Source organism: Mustela erminea, chromosome 3, assembly GCF_009829155.1.
Source record: "Mustela erminea isolate mMusErm1 chromosome 3, mMusErm1.Pri, whole genome shotgun sequence".
Lineage (NCBI taxonomy): Eukaryota > Metazoa > Chordata > Mammalia > Carnivora > Mustelidae > Mustela > Mustela erminea.
The window spans coordinates 90,443,845-90,456,427 of NC_045616.1; the positions used below are offsets into that span (position 1 = coordinate 90,443,845).

The window sequence follows — 12,583 nt, forward strand, 5'->3', positions numbered from 1 at the left end:
TGATTTTGTATCCTGTCACATTTGTATGAGTTCTAGTAATTTGGGGATGGAATCTTTAGGGTTTTTCACATCAAGTATCATGTCCTCTGCAGAGGGAGAGTGAGAGTTTGACTTCTTCTTTGCCAATCCGAATACCTTTTATTTATTTTTGTTGTCTGATGGCTGTTGCTAATACTTCTAGTACTATGTTGAACAACAGTAGCTGGAGTGGGCATCCTTGTCATGTTCCTGATCTTAAGGGAAAGGTTCTCAGTTTTTCCCCATTGAGAAAGATATTCGTTATGTGTTTTTCATAGATGGAGTTTATGAAATTGAGAAACGTTCCCTCTATCCCTATATTCCAAAGAGTTTTTAATCAGAAAAGAATGCTATATTTTGTCAAATGCTTTTTCTGCATCAATTGACAAAACTCAATAACAAGAAAATAAACTCAATTTTAAAAACGGACAAAAGATTTGAATAGACACTTCACCAAAAAGATAAAAGATGGCAAATAAGCACATAAAAAGATGTTCAACATCATTAGACATTAGGGGATGCAAATTAAAACTACAATGAGATACTACAACACAGAAAATAAATTGACCATACCAAGTTCTGGTAAGAATATGGATGAGCTGGAACTCCCATAATTCATTGGTGATAATGTAAAATAGTATCCATTCTAAAAACTGAGTAACTTATCCGAGTTACCACTTACCATATACCCAACAATCCCATTCCTAGATATCTACCTTTAAAAACTTAAAACTTACCTTCACACAAGAATTTGTATATGAATGTTTGTAGAAGCATTATTCATAACTGCCAAAAACTAGGAGCACTCACATGTCCTTCCCTGAGTGAATGTATAAACAAACTGACATGTACAGGCAGTGAATGTGGAAGAAAAATAAGTGGATTACTGACACATGCAACAACATGGATGAATCTCAAAGGAATCATACTGAGTAAGAGAAGCCAGTCTCAAAGGGTTACATAATATAGGATTCCCTTAATATGACATTGTGGAAAATGCAAAACCTTAGGGCCTCTTGGTTCCTGCCCAGCAGAGCCACAGCTCACAGTCCCAAAGAGCATTGTAACACAATGTAACTTCCAAGAGCTGAAACTGGACAAACTGACTGGGATGCTTACTCTCTGTCCACTGATCAGTGCCCACAAGCCCCCTTGTTATTTTCCTTAAGGACGGACTTGAATGTGCCCTAATAGAACGTAGAGAAGAGTTGCAGATAGCAGTTCACTGAGATGGACGGCAAGGTCCACACGGATATAAACCACATTGCTGATTTAATGGAAGTCACCAGCACTGACAAGGCTGGAGACAACCTTCATCTATGGCACCAAGAATTGCATTACTGTTCATGAGATTACTCCTGAAGAGCAAATGTAAGTTGTGCAAAATGAGAAAGATCTCTGCGGGCACACAAGAAATTTACTATTCGGTGATTCCTGATGCCGACACTATCCACAACCCTGGTCTCATCAAGAAAAACAAATTTATTCAGATTGATTTGGAACTGGCAAGATTATAGACTTAATCAAGTTCAAGAATGGTAACCTGTGGATAGTGCCTGGAGGTGCTAACCAGGACAGCATTGGTATGATCACTAGAGATAAAAGTGAATTCAGATCCAGAGATATTTTTGATATGTGCATTAGATTTGGAAGGAGACAGAGAAGAAATCACGGGTTTCTCCTGTATTTTATGTTTCCTTTCCCATGAGCCAGTCTTGTTCTCACTCCAGCAATTAACCACCACAAAGAACAAAGGTCAAGACTTTGAAATCAATGGTCAAAATAAAGTGATAATAAGAATAATTGCTTAACCACAGATGTGTTGAATCACTATGTTGTACACTTGAAACTAATGTAACATTGCATGCCAATTATAAAAAGATTTAAATTGCCATTGGTAGGATTAAATATAAATTTTTATTTATTTGGGTGTTTACTTATTTTGTTATTTGTGTCATTCTTTGTTAACTATACTAAGCATTTTACATCGCTTTGGTACTGATTCTTCCAATGATTATATGATGTGTATATTATTACAGATTTAAAACTGAGATGCAGGGGCACCTGGGTGGCTCAGTGGGTTAAAGCCTCTGCCTTTGGCTCAGGTCATGATCTCAGGGGCGCCGGGCTCTCTGCTCAGCGGGGAGCCTGCTTCCCTTCCTCTCTCTCTCTGACTGCCTCTCTGCCTACTCGTGATCTCTGTCAAATAAATAAAACCTTTAAAAAAAAAAAAACTGAGATGCAGAAGAGGTACATGGTTTGTTCCATTTCCCACAACTAACAAGCAGTAAAATAGAAGTTCAGACTCCAGGTCCTCCTGATTTTATTTTTCTTTACAATTTTTATTCAAAATCAATTTAGTTAACTAATAGCGTATTATTAATTTCAGAGGTAGAATATAGTGATTCATCAGTTGTATGTAACACCAGTGATCATTAATTATATCAAGCGCCCTCCTTAATGCCCATCACCCAGTTACCCCATCTTCCCCCTCCCCGCCCTTCAGCCACCCTCAGTTTGTTTCCTATAATTAAGAGTCCCTTACAGTCTGTCTCCCTCTCTGTCTTTATCTTGTATTATTTTTCCTTCCCTTCACCTGGGTTCATCTGATTCTTAAAATCCACATATGAGTGAAACCATATGGTATTTGTTTTTGTGTGACTTATTTCACTTAGAATCCTAGAGGAGAACATAGGCAGTAACCTCTTCGATATCAGCCACAGCAACTTCTTTCAAGATACATCTCCAAAGGCAAGGGAAACAAAAGTGAGAATGAACTTTTGGGACTTCATCAAGATCAAAAGCTTCTGCACAGCAAAGGAAACAGACAACAAAACAAAGAGGCAACTCACTTAGAATGATACCCTGTAGGTCCTCCTGACTTGAAAACCTGTATACTCACTAACTATACTGGAGAATCTGTTAGGTGTTCAAATTTCCATATACCAGTCCATCCTTTATTTCCCCAAGTTAGATGTCAGTCGGTCCCAATTAAGCCTCTAGTTTTCACAGTGTGCTAAAGAGAAGGGAAGAGGCAACACAGTGAAAGGAAAGATAGCAGCATTTGGGCCAGATCTACATGTTTTGAATCTTGGCTCAACCACTTAGTAGCTATGATATCTTAGACAAGTAAACTGCTCTGACTGACTCAACATTCATGGAACATCTATCATGTTCCAAACCATGTTCTACACTCTTCTTATTAATAAAACAGCAATGTTTCCTACCCTCAAGAAGCTTACATTCCAGGTTCAGTTAACCACTGTATAGTACATTATTAGTTTTTGATGTAGTGTTCAACGATTCATTAGTTGAATATAACACCCAGTGATCATCACAACATGTGCCCTCTTTAATACGCATCACCCTGTTAGCCCCTCCCTCCACCCCCCTCCACCCCTCTGAAACCCTCAGTTTTTTTCCCAGGTCCAGAGTCTCTCATGGGTTACAATTTTTTTAAGAGAAAGTGACATGTGAGCAGACTTGAATGAGTTGTGGAAGTTATTCATTTAGAGCCTGGACAAAGAGCATTCCAAGCAAAGAAAATAGCCAGTACAAAGGTCTGGTCCATGCCGAATGTACAGCAAGGAAGCAAGGAAAAACAGCAAGGAAGTCAGAGTGGCTGGAGTAGACTGAGGGAAGGAGAGAACCAGAGGAAGTAAAATCAGGAGGAAAATGGAGGGGCTACACATGCATGTCCTCGCAGAATGACATAACAACCCCACTTTTACTTTGAGTGGATGGGACACTGTTGGCTGGTTTGAACAGGGCAGTGCCATGATCTGACTACTTCTTCTAAGTATCCCTCCAACTGATATATGGAGAATATGCTAGAGCAGACTGGGACAGATTTTTTTTTAGTTTTTAGTTTTTGGTTCTGAGCGAGTGAAAGGGTGGGGGAAACTAACGTAGAGAAGACTAGATCCAGAGCTAGTTTTGTTAAGTGTGAAATGACAATTTGGCATTCAAGTGGAGATATCAATTTGGTAAGTGGATATCTGAGTCAAGTTCAGGAGAAGGATGTGCTAAACATAACTTTTGGAGTCATCAGCAAATGGATGGTATCTAATGCTCTTATATAAGATCACTAAGGCAGTGAGTATAAATAGATAAAAGGAGAATTCAAAGGACAGGGCACATCTTTGGGGCATTCCAAAATTAAGATATCAAAGAGAAAAGAGATGCAGAAAGAATATAAAAAAATAGTCATTCGGGAAGAAAAACACATAGAAGAGCATGTTAGGCTGGAAGCCAAGTGAAAAATGTGTACCAGAGAGAAGGGAGTAATCATCTATATCCAAGCTCTCGATAGGTCCTGTAGTATGAGGCTGGATTTGGCAACATAAAAGTCACTTGTGACCCTAATGAAAACAGTCGCAGGGGAGAAAGTGGATATGGGTGTGGAAGCCTTATTGAATGGAATAAGAAAGAATGCCTGGAGGGCAACTGGAAACCATGAGTATAGACAACTCAGTTGAGGAGTTTTGCTATAAAAAGGAAGAGAAAATTGTAGTTGTAACTGGAGAGAAAAGTGGGGTCACGAGAAAGTCTTTTTTAAGATGAGAGAATAGCAGCATGTTTGTATACTAAGCCAGTAGGAAAAGGGAGAGACTGACAACACAGGAGAAAGAAAGGAAGGTTGCAGGAACCCTGTGCTTGAGTAGGCGTAAGGGGCTGATATCCAACACCAAAGTAGAGGAGGCGGCCTTACATAGGAGCAGGAGCACTTCCTCTGCAGCAGGAAGAGGGAGTAGTCCATGGGTGCAAATGCATGAAGACAGAAAGTGTGAGCACGTCAGCATGCGGTGCGTCTCTTCTGATGATTCCTATTTTTCAAGCAAAATGGGAGACAAGGTCCTCATTTGAAAATTAGGAGGAAGGGGAGGTGTCAGAAGACTGAGAGGAGAAGGTACACAATACTTGTCAGGAGAGAGGGAGGGTAAGCTCCCCAGAGACATCGAGGACCGCCAGAGGTGGGGGTGGTTGATAGCATGCCTGATCAGCACGGCTGTGTCTTGTGCAGCCACATTTTCTCTGCAGACGCAGGAACAGGGCAGTGGAGAAGTAGACTCAACTAAGGTCAGAATTCTGTCTAGTAAGAAGGATGAGAGAGGAGAAGAGAGTTGATGATATAGACAGGGATGATTTATAAGGATTGCCCCTGATTATAAGCACTGCAGGGAGGGAGCCAGGCCCCTGAAAGGAAGGAAAACCAGTGAAAGGGAGGTATAATCAAAGCAGCCCTGTAGCTCTGGGAGAAGATTGCTGGGATTGGGGTCCCAGAGGGAGTGAGCTCAACATATAAAAGGCGGTGGTCAGAGTGGGAAGAACTGAAGGTGGGGTCCCAAAGGAGCTGTGGTTCCTAGGAACAAGTAAGAGAGTGAATGGCTGAGTTAGGAGTTGAGAAAGTGGCTGTCAAGGAAATGAGAGGGCAGAGTAATGGGAGGGTCACCTTCCTGGATCCAGAAACCACCATGGATAACAACAGCAATGTTGGGAGGATGGCTGTGAGATGTGAGTAAGTTACAAATAGAAGGAAAAATGGATTCAATCTGTTGTCTCTCTCTCTGGGTCTTAGTTTCCTCACGTTTAAGTTGGAAATGCTGACAGTCCTTCCATCGTGAGATTTTTCTAAGGATTAAGTGAGGTGCTGCAGGTAGAACATCTGTCACCCATTGGGACTGGCAGATTTTAACGCACAGAAAATGCAATTATTTTTAAAAGGGTCCTTGTGAACTCCTGGGTGTGTGTCTCATCTACCTCCAGCTAAAGTTGGGAGAGTGTGACCCGGAAGGCTTACTGAGCTCAGGGTTGGCCCAATAAATCACAATCATCATAATTTCCCAGAGACATTTACCTGTGGTCCTCTCTAGTAAGCCTGGGCCTGACCATGAGCACCCCCACCATCTGTAGCTGTCCTTATCCATGTCACCTCCGTCTTCCCGGCAGGCCTGAGTTTTCTCTGACTCTCCCAGCCATCTGCAGACACCAGGTTTGTTGTCTCCCAGTCTGTCTAATGCAGAAAGCAAAAGCAAACTACATGTTTGGCTACACTGTCTAGTGGGTCCCCCCAACTTTTTATGGCCAGGTTAGCTGAAAGAGCCCAGGGAAGCTAAAACCTTGGGGGGGAAAATGATACCTTGTATTGTGAACTGTGCTGAGCGCAGAAACGTGCAGAGACTCTAGGGTAGTACAATCTCATGTCCCTAGCATGGGGAGCTTGGGCCATGGGCTAGGTCAAGCCCTTTCCATTTCTTTTCTGTATCTAACCCTACACTCAGCTCTAGGCAGGAGTTTCTACCAGGAGATGAGGTCATGTCTAACTAACAGGGAAGTGTCTGCCTTACCAGGAACAGGTGACAATATTCAGAGACTCCTCCTTCTCAAGACAGAGACAAGAAAGGTAGGAGTAGGGGCCAGAAATGCTCAGGACACCTGAGCTGCAGCAGCAGGACAGCCAGAGTTGAACAGGTCCTTTTTGCTGAGCCCAGTCCCTTGAGTTTCCCACCCCTGGTTCATCAGGGCTCTCAGAATATCTTAGCTGGAATACATTCTGAGCAAGTTTTACCTAGCATTACTGTTACACAACCCAGAGAATGGATGCCTCGCCTCTACCCCACACTAACTCAGAAACCACATCTGCCCTGCTCATTGCCAATTTTTCATTGCTGAGTACATAACAGTAATGAGGGACAGAAGGAACACAGGGAGGGAAGGACGGAGGGCGAGATGTTCAGGATGGAGGAGCACAGAATACAGCTCTTCATCTCATCACCCAGCTCTATGCCAAAACCTAGAAGACTCCAAGTATCCTCCCTGAATCCTTCTCCATAACAGTCTGCCCGAGCTGAGCAGTCTTCTCTTTCTACCCAGAATTTTCCTTTTTCTTCTTAAATTATATAGGAAAATGAAGGCCATTCTTGTCAGAAAACATTTTCTTGATCCTCCTCCCAGCAAACAAACACTTACCGCCCTCCTTCTGTAATGCACAGTGATATTTTGATGTGGCAGTGCTAGAAGAAGACAAGAATCCTTAATTCAGAAAAATAGCTAAGCTTCTACAGTTTGCCAGGTTCCCACCTATTTACTCAGGAATCCAAATTCTGGAAAAGCAAACTTGCATTCCTATTTACCAACTACTACTTACCAGTCTGAAGGCTATTGACATTGATTAACATTAAAAGTGACATTTGGCTCTCATGTCCTTTCTGAATAGACTTGCTTCAACTAAGAAATAAACAAGGAAACCTCTAGAGGAAAATATTTCTGGGGAGTAGTGGTATGAGGGTGACATGAAACATTTTTTTGTCCAACATTTTGGATCATTATTTGGAATTGAAGCAATCTGCCTGGGGTGGGGCGGGGAGAGAAGCCAGCATGTCACTCAGGAAGGAACCCCAGACTCTCAAAGATAATTCTGAAAGGTATGCCTAGGGATAGGCATTTGTTATTAACAAAACAAAACAAAACAAAGGTCTAAAGATGTTTACCCAACTGGCAATTTAAGGAGCCACGATTTGCCATACAAAAGGATATGTGGTAAGAAAGGATCCCATTAGTTTTAAATTACATTTGATTTTTAAATTTATAATTTATAAGCAGATTTTCCAGCCCCTAAAAAGAAAGCACACCTATGTGCATTTTTTTCCAGTTTTAGCCTATCAGCCGTATCTTCCAGTAAACTTTCTGTGTACAACAGTTAACCACTCTAAGTGGGTAGTAAATGAGTGAAGTGTTATTTCCAGCTTCCAAAGTTCATTTCTTTATCACCCCTCTCTCAGAACTGGGCACAAAGAAGTGCTACTTTGAAAGAGCCAGGATGGGCATCAGCTGCCATCAGAATCCCTTAGAGAACAAGGTTAAAGGATAGATCCTGGGTGTCAGTGGCAGGAATTCTGACTCAGTCCATGAGGGTCCCTGGGAATCTGCAGTTCCAGCGTGCACCCCCCGTGACTCCGAAGCAGGTACCCCTTGGAGCCCACCCTGTCCAATCCCAGCTTAGAGAAGAGGCCCCTCTAAGCTGCTGTGCCTTCTAGACACAGCCCAGCCCTGGTTCCAGTGCTCTCCATGAGCTCACACTTGGTGGACAGTTACTGATCCACGCTGCTCTGCTGTGCCACTCTGTGGGGCTCCGTGTGACACACCCCTGATTTCTCTTTATTCTGTCAGAACGATTACAGGAAGTTATCTATGCAATGCAAGGATTTTGTGGTGGGTGTGCTGGACCTATGCCGAGACACGGAAGAGGTGGAAGCGATTTTAAATGGAGATGTGAACTTCCAAGTCTGGTCCGACCACCACCGTCCAAGCCTGAGCCGCATCAAACTCGCCATTAAATACGAAGTCAAGAAGGTAAGCTTCCCCACCTCTCCAGGCCTTCCCGCCTTGGGGGGCTGTTGGCCTAGTTTTGTGCCCAAGCGTATTTTACGTTCCCATGAGGAGACTGTGAAAACACCAATCTCCCGACTGTTCTCTAGACAGAGAATGGCCAGCCTTGCAGGACTGCTCAAAGCTCCTCTCAGTGACCCCCTTCCTTCACTCCCCAGCCCACCAAGGGAAAGGCAGCAGGACTGTAATTCCACGAGCAGGCTTTGGCCTGGAAAACAACAGAGGAGATTTTCAGCCTCCAAATGACTGGCAGGGACAATGTGACCTGACATCAGCTAGGATGCCAATTCCCCAGTTTTCCCAAGAAAATGAATCACGCTGGTCTGTCAATAGCACTGATTGAGATCTGTATGCCTAGGGACTTGCTGAGTAGAAATGTTTAGCATGGAGGCTTTGTGGGAGCCAGGGTTCTGGGAGCCTTAGAGGAATTTCATTCCAAAGGCTTATGCAAGTACTTAGTAGGAAGCTCAAGGAGACTTTTCACAGGAGTAAGCTTGTCCACCTCCTCAGTCAACCTCAAGGTGTCTTTAATGGCCACAAGCACCCAGCAGCCCTCAGGCCCACAGTGGGTGGTCAGACTGAGTCCTAAGCAGCAAAAGTCAATTATGCCTCCACTCTGGATGGACTCTGGATTCTTTAGAATCTGCTCTGACATTAGATGATGTCATCCATCCTGATGAAAACTGCAGCGCTCCAAAGATCAATGTGTTTCATAATTATTGTGCTTTGCGTATATGCAAAATGGGTGCTCAGCCTTCAAGGGTTTTTATTTTTTCCCAGCTATTTCACAGGGTCAATACTGGGGTATTTTCAATGTCCCCAAACTGACCTCTGGGCACTTCTCTTGCTTACGTTAATTTGTATGGAGGGAACCATCTTTCAACAAACCACATGCATCTGTGCAAATCATCTAGTTAGAGCTTCCAAGTTTGAAAAAATCTTCCTGTCCCTCTTACTTTTAATAATAATAATAATAAACCTAGGAAAAATAGCTTTGTTCAAAGACTCTGGGTCCCAAAGATAAAGTGGACGAATCATAGGAAATGTGGCCTTCAATTACCATTCAAAAACACAGGGCTATGAAAAGAGAAGAAGCAGGCTATAGCTTCAAGTACAACCTTATTTTCTGGGGTCAGGAAAATTCTCATTTTTTTCACCAATCCCAAGAGCTCAATGAGGCTTTTCATCAAAGCACAGCATTCTAATTCAGAAGCTGCTGAAGATACCCACGGCCTTGGAGTTCACACAAACCCCGCTATGGAAGCTATTAGCAGTGGTAACAATGAGCTTGAATTTCCAGAATCACAAGCATTTGCTTGCTTGCTTGCTTCCTTCCTTCCTTCCTTCCTTCCCTGCCTCCCAGCACAGGGGAGGAGCATAGGGTGGAAGTGAAGATGTCCCTGAAAACCCGAAGAACAGGAGATGCTTGGCATCTGCAGATTTATATTTGCCATTTGGCTATTTATGAGCAATTGCAACGACCCATTAAATGCAAGCGGTCACCATTTTTCTGAAACATAAATCCAAACCTCTAGCAACACCATCAGGGAGGGTAGATTAGTCAGCTAGTCCAGAAGTCTGGCCGCTATCTCAGAGCTACGTGTTCCCCTTGTTGTCAACTACTGAGTACAAAACTGCCCTGGTGATGAATGAGAAGAAAAAGAGAAGTATATCATGAACAGGACGGTTCAGGGCACAATAAAAAAGGCTTCATGAGGGAAATTATTTAGTGGTATTTGCCAATTAGGAGTCATAAAGGCCTCAGGAAATATGCATCATGAATGTCAAGTGTCCGCAGCAGTTTGTGGGTGGGAAGATGATAAACCACCTGCCTAAAAAGTCAGCCTTGCTCATTTGAAACACCTCCAATGGATAAATTCTCTCAAACCGTGTGTACCATTATGTAACAGCAGACAGACACAGAGCTTCCCTTGACATTTATTCTATCATGAGTTATAGTGAAAATACCTAATATTAAAAAGATACATTAATATTATAATGAGATTTAATTTTTAATTTATGAACTTTAGCATGCTTCCACGGGCACAATCTAACCCTAGGTCTTTGAGTTATGAAATGACTAGCATCAAAGCCTCTTTATAAATACATTCCCTTTGCACCTGATAAATATAATAGCTTTAAGGCTAGAATACAGAACCATAAAAAATTCCTAAGCCTTTGCCCACATGATATCAAATCAAACCACTAATTCAGTCATTAAAGCAAACTAATTGTTCTTGGCAGTTTTATGGGCTGCTACTAAGTAGGATCTTTAAAAATGGTGTTGTGTTAATAAATTGGGAGATCCTGAGTTAAGTAGAGTCAAAAAGATTTCTTTGTTTAAAGACATTACAGAGCTTTAATATGCTTTGCTACTCTAATTAAAAGAAAAAGAGTACAATATGTATTACTTGACCACACAACTCTTTCTCATGGAACACTGATGAAACTCATTTTCCATGTAGATATATCCATGGAAACTCTAATGTTAAATCAGCCTCTTTGAGCTATGAAACACACAGATCTAAATGCGGTGGGTGCTGCCCTGTGGCTGATAATGAGCCCTGGATTGTGTCCCTCACCTAAATGTCTGCCTCTTTTCACGCACCACACTAATGTCTGATCCTCCGGCTGGCTCAGTCATAATGTCAGCCTCTATGAGATCAAGACAATTTTCCCACCATTGCACAAGGGGCCACCTGGTAAACAGAAAAGAATCATGAAGTAGGTGTCACAAAACCAGATTTTTAGCATGATTCCTTCACTTACTAGCCACATGGTTTTGGACCAGTCTCTGAAGGTCTCTAAGTCTCATCCTTCCTTCCTTCCATTCCAAAATGGGCATATAAGCTTCTGCTCCCATTTCCTGTGAACCTTCAAATAGTATGATATGAGAGTAAATGCTCTGCAAACTGTAAAGTTCTCTGGAGTTCCATAGGGAAGCATCATTATTGTCATTCAATGATGTCCTCCTTCCTTGGAACCAGGTGGGGGGTCCTTCTATTTCCAGAGATATTCCCTACCTTGTCCTTTGTCTTTTCCCTATAAAATGCTAGAAACTTCCCCTTGGGTAAGGACATTATCATTATAGCCTAAAATTCTTCCAGAAAAGACAAAAGGTCTTGTGAGGATATGGTTTTTCTCCATGACTTCCGTTTTAAGAAAGTAACTCAGCCTCCCCAAAAACCCACATATATGTGTTATATGAAATGTTAATCATTGTGTTTGGAAGACAGTTTTGGAAAAGTGGCTCAGAAGGTGCCCTTTGAGGTTAATCTTGACCCAACCATTATTAATGGAGTCACCTGAGCAAGACACTTAACCTCTCCATGTCTCACTTGGTTTATTAAGTATGGATAATAATACCTATTTCATAGGATTATGATAAGAATCAAATGGGATAAAGTAAGTGTGCCTCAAATAGCATTGGGCCCATCAGCCTGTGGGTATGAATGTATCCTATGTACATATATGTACACTGTGTACACTACAATGGCTTAGAGCCCATGTTCATGTTACTTAACACATTTCTGTCACCCATCTCTCCATACCAGACTTAACAGGTTATGATCCCTTTGGAAGCCAGGCTTGCCTTATGAAGAAGCAAGGAGGCTTCTCTCCCCAGGCTGAGTCACACATAACCTCAGAAGTAACTCCACTTGGGCCTCATGGATAAAGAAACCAATCCCTCCAACTTTGGCTCACAGCCTGCCATATATAGGCCTTGGTCTTCTTCAGGGCCAATGGGACTGGCAGACATCTTGTTGTCTTCTCCACTTCTAGCTATCTCTGGCCCCACAGAATCATGCCTAATATCTTCTTAAAGGCACTCTTCTCCCTCTGCATATCAACTCTAAATAAATGCTTAGGGAACTTCCAGCTCCACCAACCAGTCTCGAAAAGGAAAGACCCAACCAGTCTCGAAATCCATTTAGGCTCAGCCAGACCCAGGCTGCGGCCATAAAAGGAGCCCAGTGTCTAGCACATGCTCAGTGCTGACCAGCTGGTCACAGAGATCCAGACTCAATCATTGGTGCTCTCTTCAACTTGATTAACTGAAGACACACATCTGAAACCTTTACTCTCACCCCTCCCTTTCTCTCCTCTTGATCCCTTGATTCATCTCTAGGCTCACAGGGATATTATCCTCCTTTCCCCTGCATTATCCCTTGCTTCT

General features: G+C 42.5%; 1 protein-coding gene across 1 annotated transcript in view; it reads left to right on the forward strand.

Annotated features, from left to right (window-relative positions):
* The window catches only part of TRPC7 (transient receptor potential cation channel subfamily C member 7), a 143,311-nt gene that overhangs the window by 39,355 nt on the left and 91,373 nt on the right, over nucleotides 1-12,583 (forward strand). The window contains exon 3 of the mRNA XM_032336641.1: nucleotides 8,188-8,370. Coding sequence (XP_032192532.1) covers nucleotides 8,188-8,370 — 183 coding nt within the window. The remainder of the gene's footprint in view (nucleotides 1-8,187; nucleotides 8,371-12,583) is intronic.